General features: G+C 46.8%; 1 protein-coding gene across 4 annotated transcripts in view; it reads left to right on the top strand.

Annotated features, from left to right (window-relative positions):
* Positions 1–20558, top strand: part of FGFR2 (fibroblast growth factor receptor 2) — a 127033-nt gene that overhangs the window by 17812 nt on the left and 88663 nt on the right. For 3 of the 4 annotated variants that reach the window (XM_006831415.1, XM_006831414.1, XM_006831413.1), the window contains exons 2-3: positions 11336–11602; positions 12807–12884. The exons of the other annotated variant lie outside the window; for it this stretch is intronic. In XM_006831415.1, the coding sequence (XP_006831478.1) occupies positions 11336–11602; positions 12807–12884 (345 nt within the window). The remainder of the gene's footprint in view (positions 1–11335; positions 11603–12806; positions 12885–20558) is intronic. 4 annotated transcript variants of the gene reach the window in all.

Genomic DNA, 20558 nt, shown 5'->3' with positions numbered 1-20558 from the left:
TCAGCTCTTTTTTTAAAAAAAACAAAACAAAACAAAACACTCAGGCATATATAATCATTTACACCACCAAAGGGCACCCCTTCTGCAAGTCTGCCTCCTGGCCACCAGCCCTCAGTCCCTCTCTTCTCATGAATCTAGAGTCCTCAGCCGCTCCCCCTCTCCATATCTCCATCACTGCCCCCATCTCTGGTGTTGGGCTTCTCTGGATAAGGTTCTGCATTCCACACTTGTGCTCTTCTCCCTTCATGGTCCTCGGGTCCTGTGTTTCTGAACTGTAAGATTAAGTACTCCCCTGTTTCTGTTACAAAACTTCTACCTTTACAATGTGACAGTTGCAATTAGTCATATAACTATTATTCACTATTGAAGCATAAGAATCTTATCCTTATCTCTTTTAACCAGACCCATCTAGACAAGATAAAAACTATTCAGTGGGGATTCTTCTCCGCCCCACCCCCTCTTAAACTAAATGGAATGTTTCTTGTATCAAGAACACCTTTTTAAATTTTTGAGACTGGAAGGGCTGAGGGCACAGCTCCTTGAATTGGTAAGAAAGGTGGCTTACTCAGACATAGCAACAATGACAGGGATGGTACAGGACCCGAGCGTGCTTATCATGAGTTGGAACTGACTTGATGGCACTCAAGAACAAAACAAAGAGGGCTTCCTGGGGGCCTGGCGTTTGGAGCTCCAGACGACAGACGTGTTCTGTGGAGAGAGGATTAGGTTTTTAGAATCAGACATGATGTATATTCATCCTACAGGTAACATACTTGTGAGGGCTCTCTTGACCTTAAAGGCCAGGTTGATAAAGGGCAGACCAGCATTGTTCATTCCATTACCCTTCCTGCTTGAAAAGGGACAGGGAATGCACTGCTTAGTACCTTTCTGCTGAGCAGAACGCAACTTTCCCACTGGTCTTTGGGTCAGCTTCTTTATGATCTGCTTGTCCCTAAAACTCAAGGCCTAAAGAAGCCCTGAAGATGTCTGGCAGGTATGTTTCTGGAAGGCCCTAAGATGACTTGGGTGTGCCGTGTAAGGCATCCATCAACACAGGCTGGGCACACAGACTCCTTATTGTACATTCCAGTGAGAAAAGTACAAGGCACTTTGGCATAACTTGCAGAGCAAGTTTGTACTTCCTGGGCACTCTCTAATCAAATGGCCTGTCTCCTTGTGAGATGCTTTTTGAACAAAGGGTTCCGTTTTGAAGTTCCTGCTCAAGCAAAGCAGTCAATATGTAGAACTGATACACACACACACAGACTTTAGTGCCGCCATCCGGGATTTCGGGTGGGACTTTTGCTCTAGGGAGTGTTAGCGTTTGATGCAACTATTACAACTAGAGTTGTAACAGTGGTGAAATAGGTAAGCACTTGACTACCAGCTAAGAGGTTTGGTGACTGGAGCCCACCCAGGGACACCTTGGGAGACAGACCTGGTGAGGTGCTTCTGAAAGGACACAGCCTTTGAAAACTCCATGGAGTCATTCTGCTTTGATACATGGGGTCGCCAGGAGTAGGAATCAACTTGGTGGCAACTCAGGACTCTGAAGATGAAAGGGAAAACCTTCTCTTTGTGCCTCCCTGTTGGAGAACACTGTAATTAGTAGACTATAAAGTCAGGATCGAAAGGGACATTAATGTCCCCTTTGGGTCCAGGAACCCTGTGATCCTGGTGACTGGCTCCTCTGTGAGACCATTCTTGGGACTTTACTGTCCCCACATGTGAATTTTTTCCTGGTTTCTTTTCAGACTCGGAGAACTGTTTGCTGACTTTCTTGAAGGCAAACCTAAATATATAATGTTTAATGTTTACCAGACTGGGAACATTGGAGTCCTGATGTGGCACTGTGGGCTAATGCGCTGGACTACAAGGTCGGTTTGAACTGCAGGGTTGGTGGTTCAAGCTTACCAGCCGCTCCTCAGAAACCCTGTACAGGGTCGCTATGGGTCGGAACCGACTCGATGGCACTTAACAACAACAATACTGGAACATTAGCCATCGTCTCATTCAGTGGTGATGAGGAATGTGAACTGGTCTGGACTCTGGAAGAGTCGCGCTTGTTTGGTAGAGGTAGTTATTAGTGGTCATTACCAACACGCAGGACACCAGCCAGGTACACTTACGTGCCACTCATGTCCCAATGGATGTCTGCAGGGCACCCCAACAACTCTCAGAGGCAGAGAACCTTTCATCCCGTTTACAGATTTCGTTCCATCATTGCTTTAACGTCTTCTGTTCCTCATGGGGGTGCTGGCAGTATTTCTGGAGGCACAGGGCTTCCTTCTCTCTATTCCAAAGTGTTGGTCCCCATCTGCCCCCACCCCTTTAAAGAATATGTTGTGCCTGTGCCTTATAAGGCTGTCGTTGGCTGTCAGGATTTTTGTCTTCTTGCAAGTCAGCTCTTGTAAAGGGGAAACTGTACAGGTCTTTGAGGATGTCAGAGCTGAAATAGCCAACTCAGCTCATGTGAGTGTGTGAACCCCAAGGGTTGGGTAAACTTGCTGGGACCTCACAGGGGCCTGGGCAGCGCCTTTATGTTGCTGGGTTAAGAAGGTCTGATGCCAGCTAGAATGAGACTGGACTAGAGCCAAGGGGCCTCTGTGTTACCCCCACACTCACATGTGAGTGACTAGAAGGCTGTCCTAGAGGTGCCAGGGTTCTGTGTTCGTATACTCTCCATCCGGCACGTGCATCAGCTCTTCGTAGCGCCTGCATTTGTTTCCTTTGGACAGAAACTCGGGTACTGGCCAATTGAAGCTTCCTACCAAGACTCTGAAGTGACCACTACCAAAACAAAACGAAAAGCAGTCAGTCTCAGCTTGTGGTGACCCCATGTGTGTCAGAGTGGACCTCTGCTCCACAGGGATTCCAGTGGCTGCTTTTTTAGAAGTAGAAGGCCAGGCCTTTCTTAGGTCGCCCCAAAATAAAACAAAGCAAAGACAGAAACACACCTGTTGTCCTCAAGTTGATTCTGACAGAGTCGAAGCGTCCCCTATGGTTGAGAATCTTTGGGAAAGCAGACTGCCTTGTCTTTCTCCTGCAGGGCAGCTGGTGGGCTTGGAACTGACAGTCTTTTCATTGATAATTAAGTGCTTTAATCACTGTGCCACCAAGGCCTCCTGGAGGGTTGCTCTTGGAATTGACTCAGTGGCTAAGGGTTTGGCTCCCCCTCCCCCCCCTTTCCCATTCACTCAGACCAAACTCAGCCATTGAGTCAATTTCAACCCATAGCGATTCTATATAGGGTTTCCGAGACTGTAAATCATTATTTGTTGTTGTTGTTAAGTGCCGTTGGGTCGGTTCCGACCCATAGCGACCCTGTACAGGGTTTCCGAGGCTGTAAATCTTTATGGGAGCAGAACACCTCATCTTTCTACCGCGGAGCCGCTGGTAGTAAGTAAACCGTTATAGGAACAGATAACCTCATCTTTCTCCTGCAGGGTGACTGGGGGTTTGAACTGCTGACCTTGTGACTAATGCCTAACCCACAGCACCACCAGCACTCTGGCTGGAATCCATCCCTACAGCTCACACTCCCTCATAGCTTGGCCTGCTTTCTCCTCCCCTTCTCCCTGTTCTGTCTCTCCCCCTACCTTCTGCTTTGTCTTGCCCTGTTCCCAAAAAGGAATCTGTTTAGGATTTCTCCCACTCTCTCTCCCACTTCTCCTTTCCAGAGGTATCTCTTTAGGGATCAAAAGAGACTTTCTGAGTGGGCTGCGTTGCATGGTGGCCCTTGCAGTTTGAAATAGGTCTTCCTCTTGCTAGGCTGTGATAATTTCCACATTAGAAAAGTCCGTTCCGGGAACCCCAGAGAAGACCTCATTTGCCACATGTCCTGTCCTTAGCTGTTCCGTAGGCACCAATGACTTTTTCCTTCTTGACCAGCGTAACTCTGTCTCTCATTCCACTTGAAGTGATTGGACAGGACTCGGGTTTCCCATCTGTTCTGTTTGTGTTGGGCGCCATTTCCAAACCACATGGGAAAGGTTTATAGGCAAACATTCTAAAACTGACAGCCCCAAGTGCTGAAGTGCTGCTATCGCTGGTTTGGCAGCGTCAGTGGTACCTGAAATAGCTTACTGTTTGCAACGTCCTTCCAGACTCCACGTCACTAGAGAGAGACTGAGCTGGGCGTGGGGTCACAGTAACATCCTTTTCTGGCTCTTAGACCCCCACCCCAGCCCCCTGGGGCTACATTCACATGTGAGGCATTTCCCCTTTACCCCACCCCCTGTGATGACCTCTGCCACATCTGCGTAAGGACTTGGAAAGAGTCCCGGAGCTCCTACCTCAGTTTCCTTCTCTCTCCAGTGGGGGCCCCCTTCGTTGTAAATCCTTTCAGCTCCTGACACCCACTTCTGGGCAGGGATTACATGCAGACTATTGGTAGAATTCAGTGGTAGAGTTTTTGCCTTTCTTGCAGGAGACTTTGCTTCAGTTTCCAGCTGGTGTGTCTCCTATAAACCATCGCCTGCTGCTGTTAGTGGTGGCTGGGGTGTTGCTGGGACGCTGAGCAGGTTTCAGTGGAGTGTCTAGACTAAGGAAGACTAGGAAGAAAGGTCTGGAAATCTACATCCGTAAACCAGTCATTGAAAACTGTAGGGATCACAATTGGTGCAGGTCCAGGCAGTGTTTCTCTTGTGCAGCATATTGCCGGGAGTCTGGGGTCTATTCCACACTAGTTACCACGAAGGGGGCTTTTGTTGTTGTCAACTGCCATCGAGTCAGTTCCGACCCATAGTGACCCTGTATGAGGTTTCCAAGGAGCAGCTGGTGAGCTTGAACTGCCGACCTTATTCACATCATCCACATCTTGACAAGCTCTGGAAGGACCCATTTCTTGTTATTTTTTGTATCCAAGTTGTCAAGGTTTTGGAAAGAAACGCCGTGATAAACTCCGTGTTGCTGGCTCTCCTCAAGTGTTTGAAATTTCTGGGAGAAAGTTCGAATTGATGGCAGTAGCCATCTACACAAGAGCCCTGGTGGCACCGTGGTTAAGCGTTGGGCTGCTAACCCAGGGGTCAGCAGTTGGAATGCACCAGCCACTCCGTGGAAGAATGATGTAGCCGTCTGCTTCTGTAAAGATTTTAGCCTTGAAACCCCCATGGGGTAGTTCTACTCTGTATTGTTGTGTGCTGACGAGTCTGTTCTGACTCATGACGACCCTGTATATGGTTTCCAAGGAGTGATGAGTGAATTTGAACCACCAACCTTGTGGTTTGCAGTCTAGTGCTGATCCGAGAGCACCACACCAGGACTCGTGGAGGGTCGTCCTGAGTCAGAATTGAGTCTGCAGCATTGGTGAACATTGCTGGGCCATCCATACTGATTGTGTGGGAGGATAGGTATGCCCAGCCCTCCCTGAAGCCAGTTCATCACCTGCTCGCATAGCAATTTTAAGTGACAGAGACAAAGACTGCCCAACACGAGTGTGTGGCTGAAGCTTCCTGGCTTTTTTTTTTTTTTTTGTATTTTAATTGATTTTAGGAAAAATGGGTGGAAACATTATCTGTCTGTGGAAACCTCTGCAGAAGGATTTGGAGCAGATCAAAGTGGCTTCTGGAACCTTCCCCACATTGGGTTTTGGCCACAGGAGGTGAGGGGCATGTTGGGTTATGTACTGTGCATGGATCTTCCTCTCTTCTATGTAAGAAAGATTAAAAGTGAGCCATAGGCCCAGAAACAATCCAGGAAATGTTAATATTACTATAAAAGGTATTGTTTTGACTTTTCCAGTGAACACTTTGCCCTGTGTCAACTGTCATATTTTACAGAACACAAGCAGTGCAGCACGGTGTTGTCCAGAGGGAGGGACTGGCCCATGTCAGCAGAGGGTAATCAGAGTGAGGAAGGCACTGCGGGATGGCTCAGGTGCAAGCTCAGTGAGGTCAGAGGTGACTGAGAAATTCCCTGGGAGCCAGAGACCAGCGGAAACTAAAAACAGCCACGGGGATGTGCTCTGAGGGACCCAAGGAACCCAATTTACAGTGCGGTCACCTGCCATGTTCAAACACAGGAAGAAGCCAAAGCCCCTAAGAAAACGAATCTCCAGAGTGGGGACAGGACCTGGGATGTCCATGGTGCTTCTGTGAACAGGAACCTGCAGGCTGGAGCCTCTGGGTGGCACAGGAGGACATGGGTTTACCATTCTGTCCACCACATGCCCCCTTCACTTGCCTTCTGACCCTAACTCTCTTCTCTTCTCGATGCTGTTTTCCCCCAACCTCTCCCTCTCTTTTGCTTTTATTTTATTTGTAATTTGGGTGAAAGTGCCCACTCTTTGTCTTAAAACAGTTTTAAAAATAGATTGGACCATGTATAAAGAACATAAAATCACAACAAAATGTAAATCAACTCATGTAAAACAGTTGAAAAATTAAGATGCTGGTGAAAATTGTTGGAGATTTCCCATAATGCATGGGAGCATTGGTAGGTGGATAACTTGTTGCCAGTGACAATCTTGAGGAAAGGTCGCTATGAGTTGGAACCGACTTGACTGACTTGACTGCACACAACAACAACTTAGGGTGTACAGTAGCGCCAGGGAAGTACATACTCCTTAGAAAAATCAACCCTGTGAGTTCAAAAGGGCAGCATTTGCTCAGAGATTTGGGGGCGGGGGGCCGGTAGACAAGAAGGATGAAGGGAAGTAGGAACACAGGCTGAAGTGGGAAGAAAGTTGTTACATTGTGGGAACAGTAGTCAATATCACGTACCTACATGTGTGAATTGTTGAATGGGAAACCAGTTGGCTCTTTGAATTTTCACCCAAATCAAATAAAAAAGTTTTTAAAAGAAAGAGAGCCCAGTAGAGCCCAATTCTACTTGGAGACTTTGCTTCCATTTCTTGGACCCACATAGTGTCATCATGAGTTGGCCTCAGGAAGTAGTGGTTCAGGATTGAGGTGGGGGCATCTTCAGCCTTCAGATTGGCAGTGATTGTGACTGTCATCGGCCCTACGTAGTCTAGCTGAGGTCAGGTTCAACAGTTACTGACTCATTGCAGTATCACAAATCACTCCGTGACATTTGTGCACTCTTCTTGCTCTTCACTGAGGTGGAGACATTGAGCAGGAAAGAAGTAGAGGTGGAACTCAGGGTTTCCTCCTCCTCCTCTGCCCACCCAGGGCAGCCCCCGTTTATTTAGTACCTCCTGTGTTCCCAGCCTTGAAGATGTAGTGGTCCCTGCCCTCGAAGCCCCCTCTACTGTGTTGGTAACTTTGGGCTTCACTGGTCCGGCATCTCAAACACTCTTGGCTTCAGTAAGACTCTGGTTGGTTTTCGATGAAGGAATGAATTCTCAATGAAGACAATTTCCTTTACTCACTATTGAATCACAAGAATCTTATCCCCATTTCCTTTCACCAGACCCATCTAGGCAAGATGAAAACTATTCAGTGGGGGTTCTATCTTTCCCTGCACACTCTGAAACTAAACTTCCTCTTGAAAACTTGTAAGCCAGCTTAGGTCCTCCCCAACTCCCCACCCCACCATTTTAGGTAGCCAGTGTCTAAGTTGCCCGTCCCTATCAACCCTGTGTACAGAGGGGATAGGGTTGAGACTTGATGTGAAGATTTCTTCTCTCTCAGTTGGTATTTTGAGCTACTACAGGACAGTGAATAAGGACGATTGTAGAAGAATTGATGCCTTTGAGTTGTGGTGTTGGAGGAGAATGCTGAAAGTGCCATGGACTGCCAAAAGAACCAATAGATCTGTCTTGGAAGAAGTGCAGCCAGAGTGCTCGTTGGAGGCCAGGATGGCTAAGCTTCGTCTCTCATACTTTGGACATATTGTCCGGAGGGAACAGTCGTTGGAGAAGGATGTCATGCTGGGTAATGGGGAGGGTCAGAGAAAAAGAGGAAGACCCCCAACGAGATGGATTGGCCAGGTGGCATCATTGATGGACTCAAGTGTGGCAGCGGTAGTGAGGTTGGCCCAGGATCAGACATTGTTTTGTTCTGCTGTGCATGGGGTCGCTTATGAGTCGGTTCCGACTCGATGGCACCTGACAACAACAACGACAGCCACCATAAGTACAGGTCAAGTTCATCAAATTGTAGCAATTTACATTTGTTTCCTTTATCAAAACTTTTAATTTTCCTCTAGTTGAGTTCTGATCATCAAGCCATCGACGCTAGGTCAAATGGGTACTATTTGCAAGTTAAAAAGGAGAAATCTTAATTCTTTCTACCTTTGCCAAGAGAGATTTTTCTGTATCACACTTGCAGAAATCTATTTTTATTTATTTATTTGAAGAGCAATCCACTGCATCCATCAAATAGCGACATGGCTTCTCCTTATCTCTGAGGCAGGGAGACGCTGGTTGGCTGTGTGAGCCCTGTCTCCCCTCTGAGGGAGGGCAGCTCCTCTGTGTACATTCAGAAATCTCCTGATGACCAGTAGATTCCGTAGCATTCTTGGTGTCTTGCTGAGGTTGCCTCATGATCGTAATAAATACTGATATTTTATGACCCAGACCAACCCAACATAAATAAATTTATTCCCACGTTGTGGGTTGTTTCAGTAATTAGCAGCTGGAGATGTGGGATCCGGATGACCTCTGACCCTGGTCCCACCAGCTGTGAAAGGGATTGGACCAGGTGGTGTATGGGCTCTGGAAGGTTTGATGTTGAACGACTCAGTGAAGTGGGTCATGGTCAGAAATTTGAGGCCAACTGGGACTCCTTTTCCTTCCCCCTTCTGTGATCCCTCTTTTTACCATATTGCTTTTCCTCTTCTCTTTCTATTCAGCATTCAGAGTTGTTAACTCATCGCAGTTTGATGAGTAACTCAGTTTACCCGCATTATGGTTTAACGGGCCTTTGGAGAGCTAGCCTGAGAACTTTACAACCACAGTTCCAACATCAGCTTCCCAGCAGTCCTTGCTCTTGGTGTTTCTACTCAAATGGTCCATCATTTCTCCGTCTCTCATCATCCTGTGCAAAGAGGATGGCAGATTTTTTTGTTAAGGATCCCCAAATCACAACCCAATGCCATTGAGTCTATACTTACAACAACAGTACAGGACAGGGTCGAATGCTCCATACGGTTTCCAAGGCTGGAATCTTTATGGTGGCAGATGGCCACATCTATCTCCTCCTATAAAGGACCAGACGGTAAATATTTTATGCTCTGCGGGCCATATGGTCTCTGTTGCAACTGTGCTAAAGCAGCCATAGACCATACGTCAATGAATGAGCTTTGGCTGTGTTCCAGTAAAACTTTGTTTACAGAAACAGGCGGTGGCTGGATTGGACCCAGGGGCCATGGATTACTGTCTCCTACGTAAGACACGCTGGCCATAAACCTTCTCCGAGTGCCTTGCTGTCTTGCTGCACTCTTCCTCATGGCACTTTATAGCTTCTGTGACTGTCTTTACCGTATTGCTCCTCACTGTAATGGGGACTCCACAAGTGCGGGGTGTTGTCTTGTTCCCTGTTTGCATACCAGCGTCTTGGCCCAAAGTAGGTGTTCATTCAGCAAGCAATTGTTGAGGGAGAAACACAACCTTGGGCTCTCTGCCCATGGTATGAAGGGCGTGTCTGTCCATGTTCAGTTTGACTTCTGCTTTCTTTCTTTGTTGTGATTGCTTCAACATAGTTCATGGTGTTTTGATGTCTGGATCTTTGTTGGCTTCTCACGCCTTTGGGGATGGGAGTCTTCCTGGGGAAATCTGACCTTCTCTATGCCAAGCTTTCTGCAGACATTTGTTGGTGGTGGTGCTGGTGAGGAGAGGACCCTTAGACCAGATGTCCACATCCTACCTGCTCCTTCCACAGTTGGACTGACATGTGAAGAGAGTTGATTCTAATCTTTTGCGGGGGATTTGTCCATTTGAGTGTAGTGTAGATAAAAGAGTTGCCCAATGAAACTGCTTGGGAGCTGTCCCAGAGATATGGGCTGTTGTGTTTTATCATGGCCTTCTGAGGGATGAAGGCTGTGTCTGGACCCTCATGGTCAGTGGTTCTGGCTTTTCTCCTGGAAGGTGATTGATTTCTGCTGAGCTGTTTGGAGAGGTCACTGTAAGAGCCTCTTGGGCTAGATACGGACTTAGTGATCCATGGACTAGCTTCCTTGTGTATGCCAAGTTGGGCCCTAGGGGTGCGGCCCAGAGAGTCACCAGTTCTGAATCTTCCCTCTAGGACTCTGGCATCTCTCAGGGATACAGGACATGTCCAGAAGAGAAGTCCCTAGGAGCTGTGAGGGAACCGGGGTGATAGGTAGATGTCTCATTGAGGAGGCTCTGCTGGATTTGGGTCTCTGAGGATGTATTGGATTTAAATGGGGTGAGAGGGAAGAAGGGGTATCCCTAAACCCTCAAGGCACAGGAGAGCTGAGAAGATGGTGGCAGGGCTGGCGGGGGTGAGTGGGATTCAGTTCTGTCACAGGTCCTGGTGGCAAGTCTGTACTCCTGTTGTGTTTGGTGACAAAGCCGTCAGACGACCAGGAGTCCCTTGCACAGAAGTTAACACCAGGCAAAGGTAACTTGCCTCGCTCCTGAGTGTCTTTGAGAACCCAGGAGCCACGCAGCATGTGAAAACAAAAAAAAAAAATGGGGCCCAAAACCTGTTGCCGTGAGCCAGTTCCCACTCACAGTGACCCCATAGGACAGAGCAAAACTGCCCCGTAGGGTTTCTAAGACTGTAAATCTTTAAGGACGATGGTGGTTCTGAACAGCCAACCTTGTAGTCAGCATCCGAGCACTCAGCCCACTGTGTCACCAGGGCTCATCACAGTGTGTTAGGAACCCATTCACTTCTCTAAGGAGGTTGGCTTTGTGACAACACCAGTGCCTGACACAATTGACTAGATCACGGAGTGCACGCATGTACCCATGTCCTTAAGGATGTGTGTACATGCGTGTGTGTTTGTGTGTGTGAGAGAGAGCCAGTCATGTTAAACGGGAAACAACTTGTGAAATGCAACCTTATTACAAACACAAAACCACGGCTGTCATAGAATCCTTGGTGTTACCTTGCGAGCCTGCTTTGCATTGGTGATTGTAAAAATTTGCTTGTAGCAAGCACGTCCTCCAGGCTGGCTGGGAGTTTGTTTTTTAAGCTGTGCTGTGTGTGGATCTGAAGGCGGCGGGTAGCTTTTGCTGGGTATTCCCTGCCCTCCCCCCTTGCTCGGTCTACTGTCCACATGAGGATGAGGGTAGCTTCCTGGCTTCTTGGGGCGTGGGAGGTTGGTGGGGGGACACAGATGCCTGCTGGGACCACTTGCAAAAACAGGAACAGCCTCTCTTGGGAATCAGCGGGCCCCCACTGACCTTTGTTGGACTTTCTCTCCTCCTCCTCCTCCCCACCTGTCTCCCACTTTTCTGCAGAGCCACCAACCAAATACCAAATCTCTCAACCAGAAGTGTACGTGGCTGCGCCCGGGGAGTTTCTAGAATTACGCTGCCTGTTGAAAGATGCTGCCATGATCAGTTGGACTAAGGATGGGGTACACTTGGGGCCCAACAATAGGACAATACTTATTGGGGAGTATTTGCAGATCAAGGGCGCCACACCTAGAGACTCCGGCCTCTATGCTTGTACTGCTGCTAGGACTGTAGACAGCGAAACCCTGTACTTCATAGTGAATGTCACAGGTGAGTGGGCCTGGGGGCCCCCTGCGCTCCCTTCTCTGTAGCTGTTTTCTGGGTCAAAGATTGATGGGGCCACTGAAATCATAATGACGTTTGCCAGTTGGATGCCAGGCACACGTCTTGTTACTGATGTGTTTCTGAAGGTCTTCTGTGAGACATCTGGGCCCTCGAGATATATGCTGCTCATTAAGAATGGCAGCTTTCTCATACTTAAAGTAACAATGGTCTTTTTTTATTAGAGTAAAATCCCCACGCCCCCCCAACACACACACACACACACACACCTTGATTATAAAGCAGGGGTGAGGAATGACCGGCCTACAGACCGTGTAAGGCCCGCGAAATCATTTGGTCTGGCCCTGCCAAGGCAACCGCAGTTCCAGCCATCACATTAGGGGTGAATTAATGAACTGTTTAACCACATGTAGCAGGTGGATTTTTAAGTCGATAATTTTGTGTGGCCCATAAATGTTGTTATAAATTCTGGCAGAAAAAAAGATTCCCCACCCCTGATATAAAGATTATAAGATTGAAATTTGCATGTTCAAGATTTCTGAGTTCTTCGATTAAAACTTGAGTTTCTTTGATTTTTTTTCCCTTCTATTTTTGGAGGGATGCTCCTCAAGTCTCCTTTGTGGCCAACTTCAAAGTTTTGCTTTCAGAAATGCGAGGGGGCTTCAGAACGTTCATGGAAAACTTGCATGCTCTATTCATTCCATTTTGCCATGAATGTTATGAAGCCTCCTCATCCCCCCTGCCCTGCCCCCCAGTTGTCCTAGTAAATGGTTAGAAGACCACACAGGGGCAACGTTTTGTGAAGGACTGATTCCTTGCTTGTAGGGGACCCCCAGAAGCTGGAAGGTTATATAGGAAAGAATCTTTGGGCATTCCATAATCAGTACATTTCTTGGAGACTTGACTACTGTTTGCCACTGAAAACTAGGTTTTCAGTTGCAGTTACTCAACTTTATAGCCTGTTTAAAGGATGGGAAAACAGAAAACACTGGGAATCGTAATACTGGCCAACTGTTATTATGGAGAGAAAATTCAAACCATGAAGACTATCTTAACTGAACAGTAGACCCGGCCTCAGCCTTGTTTGCCTTGGTCCCTTAGTTGTTGGAATCACTAGAAAGCCCAAGTTGTGGATAATTGCAGCCTTTTGTTTTGAAAAAACCCACTCATGCATATGTTCTTTTGACTGCAGATACGATCTCCTCTGGGGATGATGAGGATGACACCGACGGCTCCGAGGACTTTGTCAGTGACACCAGTAACAACAAGAGTAAGTAATGGCAGGACTTGGAAAGTCCTGTGAGGAGAGCCTGGTGTGGCGCACAGACTCTCGCCTGTCTTCTTGGTGACTCTCCAGCCGGATGCTGTGTCTGGCCTGCCATTCTCCCTCCTGTGTCTGCTCTCTCTGACTTTCAAATCTTGAGAATAAACCAGTATTCCTACCATCCTTTTCTCTGTTTGTCTTTTCTTCTCGTGCCACTAACTTACCTCGTTACAAGCGCTTTTTTGTTTCTTGCGGCTTCCTTTCTTTTTTGGGTTCTCACTATTTAGACACATATGAAAATAGTAGAACTGGGTGGCACTTTGGTTTTCTTTGTACTGTTGATGGTGCTTGGGTTAACCCAAAGGTTTTCAACTGGGGGTGACTCTCCTCAATCTCTGGGGACTGACGTTTGGTAATGTTTGCTTGTTATTATTAGCAGACCAGGGATGCTACTAATAACCATCCTAGAATGTACAGGGCAGCTTCCTACAACAAAGCATTAACTGGTCCAGAATGTCACTAGTGCCATTGTTGAAAAACCCAGGTGTTCTGAAGCCTGTACCATGTGCTTCTCTTTGTGGATGGCGGGCCGATGAGTACCGTTTGCGAATTTAACAATGAATGCTCACACTTTGAGAGGTCTTTTTACTTGGGTGCACCTTGGGTAGTCTGGGTTCAAATTCTGGTCTTTGACCTTGGACAAACCATTTAGTTAACCTCTGTGCCTCTGTTTCTTCAACTGTAAAATGAGAATAAAAATCGCACAGGGGGCTGCTGTGAGGATGAAATGAGTTAATATTTATGTATTGATCAGAAGAATGAGTGTTTGTGGGTGTTGGTTTAGTAAAGTAGAACTGGTTGTATTCTCCACTAATGTGAAAGGAGTGGTCCATTGGCCATTGGGGTCTTTGCTGAGATGTGGTGACTCACGTATTCTCAAAAGTATTTTAGCCTCCTTACTAAATGGAGATATGACCCTATAGTAAGACAACTAGTTATTAAAATAATGGAATCCATTGCTGTTCAGTTGATTCCAGTTCATAGGACAGAGAACTGCTCCCTATGGTTTCTAAAGTGGCCATCATTACAGAAGTAGATGGCTGCATCTTCCTCTTGTAGAATGGCTAGTGAGTTAGAACTGGTGACCTTTTGGCTAGCAGCCAAATGCTTAACTATGGCACCACCGGCAATCTTAAAATAGGCACAGAGCTTTTTAAAAGAAGAGAAAATAGAAGTTTCCATCACCTGGGATAAATACATCCCATAAGTGTGGAGAATTGGATTTGTCCTGAGTCTCCTAGCAGCTTGGGCAGAAGGGAAATAGTTTGGTTTGTATATTTCCTCAGCATCACTGGGCATCATATTGGAAATGACAGTTCTCAGGCCTCTCCCCAGTTGGCTGTATCGGAAACTGTGGGGTGACAGAGAGTCACCGACTTGGTCTGTTGTGCAGAGGTCTACCTTGAGCCGGAGTTTACTTTTGGGGTCTTGTTCATCGACTAGTGGGGCAGACAGTGAGTAGGGTCTTCTGTGACCTGTACCAACTGTCAAAAGAGGTTATTATTATTAAATGATAACACACTGGCAGCGCAGAAAATGTCCCCATCCTATTAGTCCTTTGTCTCAGACAGGGGAGGGAGTAATGTTGAGGGCCTGCTCTGGGCCAGGTTCTGTGTTGGGTGTTGGCTCAGTCTTGGTCCCTAAGGACTCTGGAAGGTGGGAGATGAGTCGTTCCTGCTTTATGGATTGGATAATGGCAACTCGGTGAGCACATTGACCACATGTAGGGGCTGCCATCCCCCTCAGGCTGGCTCCTGTGAAGTCACGACGACCCCTCTGCCATTTCTCAGGCTCCTGATGCCGGGTGGTGTGAGAATGCATTTGGAGTTTTCAATTCTAAACTCCTACCCACACATGGACTGCATTTATTCTTTAAAAACAAAACAAAACTTCGTATTGTGAATTGAGTAATCGTTTACAAAGAAGCAGATCATCAGTTTTACATTCAATAAACCATACACTTTGCTTCACTTGTTGTTGTTAAGCCGTGGAGTTGGTTCCGACTCATAGTGACCCTGTACAGGGTTTCCAAGGCTATAAATCTTTACAGGAGCAGAAAGCCTCATCTTTCTTCCACGGAACCGCTGGTAGTTTCGAACTGCTGACCCTGAGGTTAGCAACCCGATTCATAACCACCACGCTACCAGAAGCACTATATGGTTGCATCCCCTGCGTGTACCCGCAGTTAATAGCATTTGCCTCAGTTCACTTTAACTATTGCAAGAAAAATTAAAAAAAAAAAAAATTTTTTTTTTTTTTTACAACATTGATCTCATACAATATTTGTCCTTTTGTGATTGACTAATTTCCCCATCATAATGTCCTCCAGTTTCAACCATGTTGTGAGGTGTTTCACAGGTTCATCATTATTCAGCGTTTTGTAGTATTCTGTTGTGTGTATGTGCCAAAGTTTGTTTAGCCATTCTTCTCTTGCTGAGCATTTAGGCTGTCTCCATCTTTTTGATGTGTTTCTTATAGACAACATATCGAAGAATTCTGTTTCCTTATCTCTTCTGCTCTTCATGTCCCTTGATTGGTACGGTGAATCCAGTTGAATTCAGTGTCATTATTACATCTGCTCTGTCATTGCTGTTCTTTGTAATACACACAGCAGAACATAACACCGGGTTAACAACCATGTCAGCGTGTACAGTTCAGTACCATGGGACATTTTTCCAGTTGGGCAATCTTTGTCACTCTCCTTTTCTGAGTTGTTCTTCCTCCATGACTGGAAACTCAGCACCCTCCTAAAGGTTCCCATCTGTGCTCTATGGGGTTTCTGTTATCACTGTGCCTTTGCTGGGATATCAGGTATTGTCAGTATAGTCCCCCCACCTGGGACTTTAAACCAGTACATTCTGGTTCAACCCTCTGCTAAAACTTCACCATTCTACTCCCATCCACTGAATCAGAATCTGCATTTTAAACAAGATCCCCAAGTGATGCTTTTGTAAGTCTTCTACTTACAGAAATCTTCCATAGAATCACCTGGGGATCCTGTTAAAAATGTAGGTTGTGATTCAGTATATCTGAAATGGAAAGCAAATTCTCAGCAGAGGTCAAACCAGAATGAACTGGCTTGAAGTCTGGTGGATTGTTCTAGTGATCAAGTACCTTGAGCATGAACTACAACAGCAAGGTATAGATCATGTGACCACTACGATGCGTGAATGGAATCTTTCTGTGCTGATTTCAGAAGAACCACCTGATGGGGGACTCCAGGTGTGGCACTGTGGGATAAGCACTGGACTGCTAACTGCAAAATTGGTGCTTCAAACCCACCGGCTGCTCCTTGGAAACCCTATACAGGGTCACTGAATCAGAACTGACATGATGGCGCTTAACAACAACAACCAGAATGACCTCTACTGGAGTCCTGATGTGGTGCTGTAAGCACTGGATTGCTAAACGATGCAAAGTTGGTGGTTCAAACCCCCAGCTGCTACTTGGAAACCCTATACAACAGGAGTGGGGAACATTAGGCCTGAGGGCCATATAAGGCCCCCAAACTCTTAAGTGGCCAAGGCAACTGCAATTCCAGCCATCACATTGTTGTTGTTAAGTGCCGTCGAGTCAATTCCAACCCACAGCGACCCTGTATAGGGTTTCCAAGGAGCAGCTGATGAGCTTGAACCACCGACCTTGCAGTTTAAATGACTTTGCAGCCTGACGGATTAGCCCACAGCACCACACCAGGTCTCCCTCACATTTAGGGGCACGTTATTTAGATGTTTGACTAAATACAGCAAGCTAATGTTTAACTTGCTAATTTTGTGTGGCCCCTGAATGGTGTATAAATCTTGGCAGAAAGAAAGTTACTCTTAACGACCTTGCCTTACAGGGTCACTATGAATGGGAACCGACTTGACACTTAATAACAACAATCTACTATGGGACTCTTAGTGGTCCTCCTGCATGCCAGCTCTGACCACCCACCCAGTCCCTGGGCAGAGGGGCCAGGTGGTAAACAAGAAGCAATCTAAACTACTGTTGTCGATGATTCGGACTCACAGCAACCCTATAGGACAGAGCTTGTCGTTAAGTGTCATGGAGTCTAACAGAGTAGACCGTCCCCAGGGGCTTCCCGAGGCTGTCCGTCTTTATGGAAATAGACAGCATTCGGCTTTCAGGGAGCCGTGGGTGGATCTGAACTGCTGTCTTTTCAACTAGCAGTATGTCCAGGGCTTTTGGCCAGGTGGTAGAGTGCTGCATTTCAGCACAGCTGGCCAGCAGTGGCCTGCCAGGCCTTCACCTTGCAAGCTGGCTTGTTTGTAATTAGCTCTCGGATGACACGGAGCCCGCCCTGCATTGAGTACTCTGTAGTGATTAGATGCTGGTGTTAGCTGTACCAGGGAGATGCTGCTGTTTGGTGCCTGTGAAACCTTAGATGCTATTTAAAGTGATAGCAGTTCTTAGCTGACTGCTTGGCCTCTACCATCTGTTAATGTGATTTGGCTGGTCTGATTCACAGGTGCAGCCTGGGGCAGCTGAGATTAAGCAGCTGTAGCCTGTGTGGCCGGAGGAATGCCGGGGCCAGGGTAATTGGCCAGGCGGGAGAGGGGATGTTGCCATTAAAACAATTTTTTGCCACCTCCAGTGTCAAATGCCTGACCTGATTAATAGGGAGAATTGCAGAAGCAACGAATTCTTTACATTTCCAGCCACCTGGAAAACAGTCCTGTGTCCAAATGGGTTCCTCCGGTGCCTTCTGATTGTCTGGGAATTCCTTGGGGGTGTGTTTGAGTGTTCCCCTTCAGTGGAGGTGACAGATGATGCTCAGTGACCCTGTGCTGACAGGGATGTGCTGCATTTTCTCTTTTTTCGTTGAGACCTCATACGTTCTAGCTCTGTATCTTCTGACTTGAAAAATACATGGCAGGGTATTTGCCTTCTGCCCACATGCGAGTTGATTGTTTATCTAATTTGATGCTTAGCTATGTACGCCTGGTAAGGTTCTACATAGGTTCTCTGCAGAGTTCAGTAAGCATGGCAACCAAATACAAAGACAAAAATAACAATAAACAGTTAGGGCAGAGCTCTTGAATTCTGGCCATGGCACTGGTATCTGCTGGCCATGAAGCTGACCTCAAGGTCTTATTTGAAATGATTGGAGTGTTCTGTAATGTTTAGGTTGATTGTAGTCCTTGCTTATTATCCCCCACCCAGCTCAAAAATAACCTTCTCAGTAGGGGATGTCCTCATTCCCAAAAGCCCGGTGGACAGAAAGGGTCTTCCCAGCTTTGGTGTGGTCAGTCGTCATGGACTAGCTCCTTCCTGCCTGTCTTCTCCGTGAAGCTTCCTGAGGATCAGGACCAGTAAGGACGCTGAATGAGCGTGTTGTTGAGTTACATCCTCAGATACCCCTTCTGTGGAGTGGAATCAGTGTCTCTGCATGTCACTGCGTTGTTGAGATCTGGTTGGTGCATTCAGTACACAAGTTGGTGTTTCCCAAAGCCTGATAGTGTTGGTGGTGTGCCGTGGAGGTGGTTCCGACTCATAGCGACCCTGTATAAGGTTTTCGAGGCTGTAAATCTTTACGGCTGTAAATCTGTGGAACCACTGGTAGTTTCGAACTGCTGACCTTGAGGTTGGCAGCCCCAACTCATAACCACTATGCTACCAGAGCTCCTTCCCAAAGCATATTCCCGGGAAACCTTAACCCATTTCCATAAAGTTATTTTTTGACTTGTAGCAGACAGAATAGTTTTCAAAGCTGTAATCTTTACGGAAGCAGACCTCCACATCCTTCTTCCTAGGAGCAACTGGTGGGTTTGAATCCCTGTCCTTTTGGTTAACAGTTGAGCACTTAACCACTGCATCACCAAGGTTCCTTCCTCCACAGTAATTCTCTGCCCAGAGTGAGTTGTGCTTTTGAAATGCATTTGCACAAGATGGCATGCTATGACCCCTCTTTGCAGCCCTTCCTTTGTTCGTCAGCATAATGAAGCTCCTCAGAGCCCTGCAATAATTTCCTGAATTTTCCAAACATACTGACCACAGACCCTGCTCAAACATGGCGCCTGGTAACATCCTGTTCGCATGCATTGAAAACCCCTGTAGTTTTGTTTAGTTTGACTCTGGCTCTTCTGGTCCCCCTTTTAAGTCAACTGCTTCCCTCCCTGATGTGTGCGGCATTTTCCGGTCATGTGTTAGCAGATGACTAGCTGATGACATCATGCTTTATCTGCTCTAGCTTTTAGGGAGGAGGGAACACACCTGTGGTGTTAGCATACACCCAGATGCCAGGAATTAATGCTGCTGCTACAAATGCCCGCTCCTAACAGAAAGGTGCAACTGCCCAAGCTCATTTCTTGAAGTACATCCAGGTTATGGGCTTTGAAAGGTTTGGAATGGAGACTTTTGCCTAGGAATTACCACTTAACAGATGGGGTCAGGTACCCTCAAGTTGATTGTGACTTATAGTGACCTTATGTGACTGATTAGACCTGCCCTATAGGGTTTTCTTAAGGAGCTCTGGTAGCGTAGTGGTTACGAATCGGGCTGCGAACCTTAAGGTCAGCGGTTTGAAACTACCAGCTGCTCCGCGGGAGAAAGATGAGGCTTTCTACTCCCGTAAAGATTTACACCCTTGGAAACCCTGTACAGGGTCGCTATGGGTCGGAACAGACTCGACGGCACATAACAACAACAACATAGGGTTTTCTTGGCTGGACCAATAAGTAACATCCATTTCGATGGAGAAAAGATTGACGTTGTCAAATACTTCATTTTTCTTGGATCAATCATCATCACTCATGGAAGCAATAGTCAAGAAATCAATTGACATGTATTGCATTAGGCAAATCTGCTGCACAAGACCTTTTTAAATTATTCAATAATAAAAGTATCAGGTGTGCCTGACTCAAGCCATGGTATTTTCAACAGTTTCATGTGCATGTGAAAACTGGACAATGAATAAGGAAGACCGTAGAAGAATTGATGCATTTGAGCTATGGTGTTGAAGGAGAATATTGAAAGTACCATGGGCTGCCAAAAGACCAGACCAATCTGTGTTGGAAGAAGTGCAGCCCGAGTGCTCCTTAGAAGCCAGGATGACCAGACTTAATATCTCAAATTTCAGACATAGTATCAGAAAGAATCAGTTCCTGGAGGACATCGTGCTTGGTAAAGTGGAGGGTCAGATAAAAATAGGAAGACCCCAATGAGATGGATTGGCACAGTGGCAGCAGCAATGGGCTCAAGTGTAGTAAGGATGGTGAGGTTGGCACAGGACTGGGCAGTGTTTCATTCTGCATAAGGTCACTATGAGTTATAACCAACTTAGTCGCACCTAACAACAACAACTGTGGGAGCAGGTCTCCAGGTTTTCCTGCCATGTAGCTACTAGGTTGGTTGATTCAAGGTGCCAGCCAACCTTTGGGTTAGATTGGGAGTGCTTAACTGTTTGTACCACCAGGGCTCCTTATAACCTAAGTAGGCCTTGGTACCTAGGTACCTGTCAGCAAACAGGTAGATGTTTCCACCCATTTGCTGGAGTCCTTTTTATCACCTCCAGCTTGTGTTTCAGTGGTTAGTGTTGCTGAAGTGCTCAGGATTAGCGATTCATTGCTTCACAGGAGGGAAGTGCTATCTGTATCAAGGTTCGGCTCCTGGAGCCGT

The sequence above is a fragment of the Chrysochloris asiatica genome, unplaced genomic scaffold (assembly GCF_000296735.1).
Source record: "Chrysochloris asiatica unplaced genomic scaffold, ChrAsi1.0 scaffold00003, whole genome shotgun sequence".
Classification (NCBI taxonomy): Eukaryota; Metazoa; Chordata; class Mammalia; order Afrosoricida; family Chrysochloridae; genus Chrysochloris; species Chrysochloris asiatica.
The sequence above is the reverse complement of the archived record's forward strand: the minus strand, read 5'-3'. Positions and strand labels throughout refer to the sequence as shown.